Source organism: Ranitomeya variabilis, chromosome 7 (assembly GCF_051348905.1).
Source record: "Ranitomeya variabilis isolate aRanVar5 chromosome 7, aRanVar5.hap1, whole genome shotgun sequence".
Lineage (NCBI taxonomy): Eukaryota > Metazoa > Chordata > Amphibia > Anura > Dendrobatidae > Ranitomeya > Ranitomeya variabilis.
This window is the reverse complement of record NC_135238.1, coordinates 55,919,284-55,925,232: the sequence shown is the minus strand read 5'-3', so window position 1 is coordinate 55,925,232 and position 5,949 is coordinate 55,919,284. Positions and strand designations below refer to the sequence as shown.

General features: G+C 45.6%; 1 protein-coding gene across 9 annotated transcripts in view; it reads left to right on the top strand.

Moving 5' to 3' along the window:
- The first annotated feature begins 440 nt into the window (after nt 1-440).
- Nucleotides 441-5,949, top strand: part of MARF1 (meiosis regulator and mRNA stability factor 1) — a 74,522-nt gene continuing 69,013 nt past the window's right edge. For 5 of the 9 annotated variants that reach the window (XM_077275126.1, XM_077275124.1, XM_077275123.1 and 2 more), the window contains exons 1-3: nt 450-567; nt 3,153-3,361; nt 4,241-4,918. In XM_077275126.1, coding sequence (XP_077131241.1) covers nt 3,212-3,361; nt 4,241-4,918 — 828 coding nt within the window. In that variant the 5' untranslated portion in view covers nt 450-567; nt 3,153-3,211. Of the gene's footprint in view, nt 568-3,152; nt 3,362-4,240; nt 4,919-5,949 lie in introns of all 9 variants that reach the window. The other 4 variants (XM_077275127.1, XM_077275121.1, XM_077275128.1 and 1 more) reach the window with 4 other exon arrangements.

The window sequence follows — 5,949 nt, the reverse complement described above, 5'->3', positions numbered from 1 at the left end:
GACACTCCCGAACCAATCAGTCCCATCTAAGGGCGGAACTGCAGTTTGAAATAACAATAATTAAATAAAATACCCGTTTTGTAACAACTTTATTGACACCATAACAATGATGAAGTAACGACCGTTCCTTGGACGCGTGCGACTGTTTGTTTGGAACACGTCATGGACCGCAGCCATCATTCTAGTCGGTTTATCATGGAAAACTGCCGTGCGGGAAGTGAACAAGTAGCTCGTACTCCCGGTGAGGTAGTTCCTCTAGCATTGTGCAGGGTTACGGGTAGAGCATGTAGCATTGAGCCGGACAGCGGTCTAAGTTTGTCAATAAAGTTTATTTCTTGAAAAAAAACACAAAACAGGCTCCGTGTGATGAAATAAACAAACACGCTTTTGCCACGCCCCCTTTTTATTTCCAGCCGCGGCGCAGGTGGGCGGGGCGTGACGTCATCGGGGCGGGCTGCGTAAATGAAGAAACCAGTGAGTGACGCCGCAGGGCGGAAGTGTGCGGGGAGAGGACACAAAGGAGGAGGAGGATGTGACTGCGAGCTGCGGGACTGAAGCGGGGGCCAGGTGAGTGTTTAGGCGGGGGCTCCTGCGCGGTATATCCCTACACGGGGGTCTATGTGGGGCGGTGGGGGCGCCCGCCCTCCTCTAGTTGGACGCCAGCACCTGTGGGGGGTCCTTGTACCGGGGGGGGGGGGGTGTGCTCCTGACCGGGGCAGCCCACGACCTTGTGCCTGTGCTCAGGTACAGGGACCACTGCTGCCCCCATTATGTGGAGAGTCTGGGCTTGATGTTTTGCTTCAGGGTAAAGGATGGGGAATTGGGACCCTCAATGTCTGTGTTATCCCACCCAACTGCATCCATGACTCCTGGTGGTGGGCAGCTATGTATCACTTAAAGGGCTAGTCCAGTGTAAGACCCCTCTATAGGGGATCGCCTATATTGGTGAGTGGGCTGCTGGTATCCCTGTTACACTGGGGTGGGTGGTAGTGCGGACCCCCGACTTCTTGGCTGCCCCTACATTGATGATCTATAGGCTGGCTAAAGCGGCGTGCAGCGTTCAGCAGCCCCATACGGGCGGACTAGAGCAGTGGTCGCACATGCACACCCCAGAAAAGTCCGCCATTCAGCCGATTGGGGAGGGTCTGACCTCCGGGACCCCTACTGATCAACTAGCTTTCTTTACACAACCCCTTTAATTTACTAATAAGTTTATGAATCTAGAAGGCCGGCATATAATATCCTAAAGAAGCTCCTCGTTCCCTACAGTGTAAAATATGCCGAACGTCAAAGACCCTGCTGTGTAATAAAACCTTAATGTTAAAGGGGATGTCCAAAAGATGGCGTAAAAGTAGTGTAACTATATAATGACCACTGTAGAGTACGTCCATGGTATGGAGGAGGCTGGGTTACGTGTCTCCGTGGATGGCTGGTTGAGCACGGCAGCATGTCTTCAGAAATGGAGAACAAAGCAGAGCTGGTGAGAAAAAGTATTAGAAAGTAGGGACTAATTCGCATACATTGGGGCTGATTCACTAAAGTGGTTTAATGTCTACTAGACCGTGCAAACGTAGACTAGACAGTCCTAGAGCTGAGCGAATTTTGCAACATTCTGTTCGAGTTCCGATCGCCGGCGAATATTGTTTGCGATATTCTCCCAACACAGCCGAACGTCAATGGGACGAGAGTCGAGCGACTATTTTCGGAATTGATCATCAAACATAAATTCGGCACGAATATGGCAAATTCGATGATTGTTTCCTAACAAATTTGCTCAACTCTAGTTTTAATCTCTGATGTAAGTGCAGGCTCAAGAACTGAGCATGCTCCACCTAGGGCATGTGCTGGCTGTGTTTTACAGCTGGCATTTAAAGGGTTCTGTTGCCGCTGCAAGCGTATAGCAGCTTCCATTTCCCCCACAGTGATGTGATCATGGGCTGAAAAAACCAAAACTGCTGTTTTCAGTCATTCACCTTCCAAAAAAGGAAGCAATTTCTTATTTTTTATATAGCACTATTAGTTCCATGGTGCTGTGCGTGAGACGGGGTTACATCAGAATACAAATATCACTTACAGTAAGCAAACAATGACAGACTGGTACAGAGGGGAGAGGACCAATTGTTTCAGGTAACTATATTATTAATATAATTATTTGCTATACTAAAACCAATAGAGGAGTTGTGGCTTCATTTGGCCCACGCTCGCTCTTACTTGCCCTCATCGGTCCCATCATATCTGAGCCAGCTGTGATCAGTTTCGTTTCCCGGAGATCAGTGTTCACCATCAGTTTTGCTTTCTTCTGCTATGGAAAATGTGAGTGGGTGGCTGGAGATAAGACTGTACGTTTTTGGGGTAAAGTGTGAATTGCAGAGCACCCTGGACCTAGACAAAATGTGGTCGAGTCTCTTTTTTTTTTTTTTGTAGAGTTTAAGGTCCAGTTACACAGGCAGTTACATTGATGTGGTCATGTAGGTTGGACGTTATACGTTGTCTATCGTTACATTATTTATATCCTGCAGGGTCATTTATGATCAGAAAAGCATCTGGCCCCCCCTTTAAAAAAAAAAAAAAAAAAAGCTGTTCTAGTACGTGGTCCTTTGTAAGGAATAAATGATGTGCCTGTCCTTTGTATTGATCACATATAAATGATCGGAGTTTTTTTAATATATTTTTTCTTCTCTAAGGCTACTTTCACACATCAGGTTTTCAGTGTCAGGCTAAATCCGGCTAATTTTCAAAAAACCGGATCAGGCGAAGGTTGCTGCCGGATCAGGTTTTTTTCCCATAGACTTGTATTAGTGCTGGATTGCAACGGATGACACTGCGTTTCGCCGGATCTAGCAAATCTGCCACTTCCGGTTTCTTGAAAAAACGTCCATAGCAACGTTTTTTGTCTCCGGCGAAAAAGCCTGACGCGTCGGATATGGCGCTTCCGGCTGTTTGCTAGAATGGAAGCCTCAGGTGTAATCCTGAGTAGCTTTCCATTCGCCCCTTATCGAGTGCCAAGTGGCAATATAACTTGTCGATTGGCATCGCTTTTTAGTTTTTTGGTAATGGAAAGGCAATGCCGCAGAATGTTGATGCTGAATAAGGAGAAATAATATTCTTTTCAATTTCCTTTTTTTTTTTTTTTTTTTTTTTTTTAAAACAAGCAAGGGAAGAATGAAAGAAAGATGGCCCTATAGGATGCTGAAGTGCTGCAAGTGGCTGTATGATGGAAGGCAATGAGAAGGTGAGCCTCTGTAGTAAGCCTGTGGGATGGCTTCAGAGGCAGGAGAAGGATGCTGAGCCCTGGTTATGGAGACTCTCCAATTGCTTCTCAGCTGCTGATCAGGCGTTACCTGCTGCGGGAGAGACACCGGTAAGATCGGGCCGCTGGCTCCTACATATAAGCGATAATGGGCGTGGGACTTATTTAAGCGCCTATCTGGGTAAACTTTAGGTCAGATTAACTATTGTAGTTTTTTGTTATCTAGTCCCCCACTGTATGCATGTTTTTATGGTTTCTTGATGGTTTTGAAACTTTTCAAAGAGTCGCAAATGTAACTGTTAGCATAATATAGAAAATGTATTTATTTCTAAATTTTTCTTCGCTAAAAAATGTAACAAAAAGATAAGATGGGAGTAAAAGGTATCTTTGATTCTGAGCAATAGTCATAAACTGTATGCGCCATGTTAATGAATTTGGCGCATAAAAGATTAGTAGTGATGAGCGAATATAATCGTTACTCGAGACTTCTCGAGCACGCTTCGGTGACATCTGAGTATTTTTTTTTTTAGTGCTCGGAGATTAAGTTTTCATCGCCGCAGCTGAATGATTTACAGCTACTAGCCATAATAAGTACATGCGGGGGTTGCCTGGTTGGGAATCCCCACATGTACTCAGGCTGGCTAACAGATGTAAATCATTCAGCTGAGGTGATGAAAACTAAATCTCTGAGCACTAAAAAATACTTGGAGGACCCCCGAGCGTGCTCGAGAAATCTCAAGTATCGAGTATATTCGCTCATCACTAAAGATTAGCAAATACCTTTTCTTTTACTTGTAGTTATTTAAAAACACACACACACACACACACACACACACACACACACACACACACACACACACACACACACACACACACACACACACACACACACACACACACACACCTTCATTATTATTGTAGTTGTCCTGTTGCTTTCTGACAATGAGGTACGTGATGTTTCATCTATTCATTTCTCCCTTTTTTTTCCAGAAAGGCAACATGGCGAACATTAGACCTTCTGTGGAACTGAAGGATATCCCACCACCACCTCCCCCACCCCCACTCCAACCTTGCACTTCTAGCTTCCCACTCTCCAAAATCCAACCTCCTACTGTGAAGCCAATCCATCTTCAAAGTGGACCCAAAGTAAGCTGTTGTGCACTCTGTTCTAATGGCACTTCTTGCACCTCTGATATTCGTTTCAATGGGAGTGGTTTTATTCCGCCTCCACCTATTTTGGACAAAAGTTTTGCTGGCACCATCACTTGTCAGGTTGCCCCAGCTCTACCTTTATCTTCTGAAAGTCCCTTTAGAAAAATGTCTGCATCGGAGCCATGCAACAACCGCACACCCAACTTCTCAAATGTATGTATGGAAAACCGTCTGTCTCCCTGCCACCTTCACCCTTCTCACTCGGTCCCCTGCTGTACAAATGTGCATTTAAACCAGTTTCACGGGAACCTTCACAAGTTTCAGCTTCCTGCCTTCGGGACTTCTCCAGGATACTGCCCTTACACTGACTTCACTAATGGGTCCTCACTGCTTCTAAAGGAACATCTTGCACAGTCTGAGATGTTATCACACCTTTGCACAAGTTCTATCCATCTGAACACTGCACCTTCTGTATTTCTCAAAGGCTCTTCCTTCTGTGAAATCTGCTTGGAAAAGGTTAGTTTAATGTCTGTGGTTATTTTTCATTCTGCTGTCACTGAAATCATATTGTCTTTATATAATCTCTTGCTAATTTTACACATGTGTACACGGGGAGAACATGAAAACTCTTTGCAGATGTTGTCATTGATGGTATTTGAACCCAGGACCCCAGCGTTGTAAATCGGTTCTAATCACTGAGCCACCGTGCTGCCCTTAAATACAAAAGGGTACATCTAAATAGTGTCTTGGGTATGAACTAGATCCCAGGGATGTGTCAGCCACTGTGAGTTAGTGTTAGGCTAAGTTCACACGTTGCAGAATTGCCGCGGAAGTTTCCACGGCAATTCTGCGCCTCCTGCCGCGGGTATATCGCATGCAGAATTAGCATGCATATACCCGCAGAAAACTAGCGTTTTGCAAGCATAATTAGCTTGCAGAATGCTAGAGTTTTCCAAGCGATCTGTAGCATCGCTTGGAAAACTGGTTGACAGGTTGGTCACACTTGTCAAACATAGTGTTTGACAAGTGTGACCAACTTTTTACTATAGATGCTGCCTATGCTGCAATAGTAAAAGATCGAATGTTTAAAAATAATAAAAAAAAAATAAAAAACATGGTTATACTCACCTGCAGACCTCAGCGGCGTCCGTTCCTATAGCTGTTGTGCGGTGAAGGGCCTGTGATGACGTCACGGTTTGTGATTGGTCACGTGACCGGTCACGTGACCGGTCACATGCGGTCTCGCGACCAATCACAAGACCGTGACGTCATCGCAGGTCCTTCACCGCCCAGCAGCTATAGGAACTGAAGCGTGCAGCGGAGAGGCCGGAAGACTGCGGGGGACATCGAAGGTGAGTATATCGCTATTTTTTTTTATTTTAATTCTTTAATTTTTTACCAATTATATGGTGCCCAGTCCGTGGAGGAGAGTCTCCTCTCCTCCACCCTGGGTACCAACCGCACATGATCTGCTTACTTCCCGCATGGTGTGCACAGCCCCGTGCGGGAAGTAAGCAGATCAATGCACTCCTACGGGTGCAGAATCG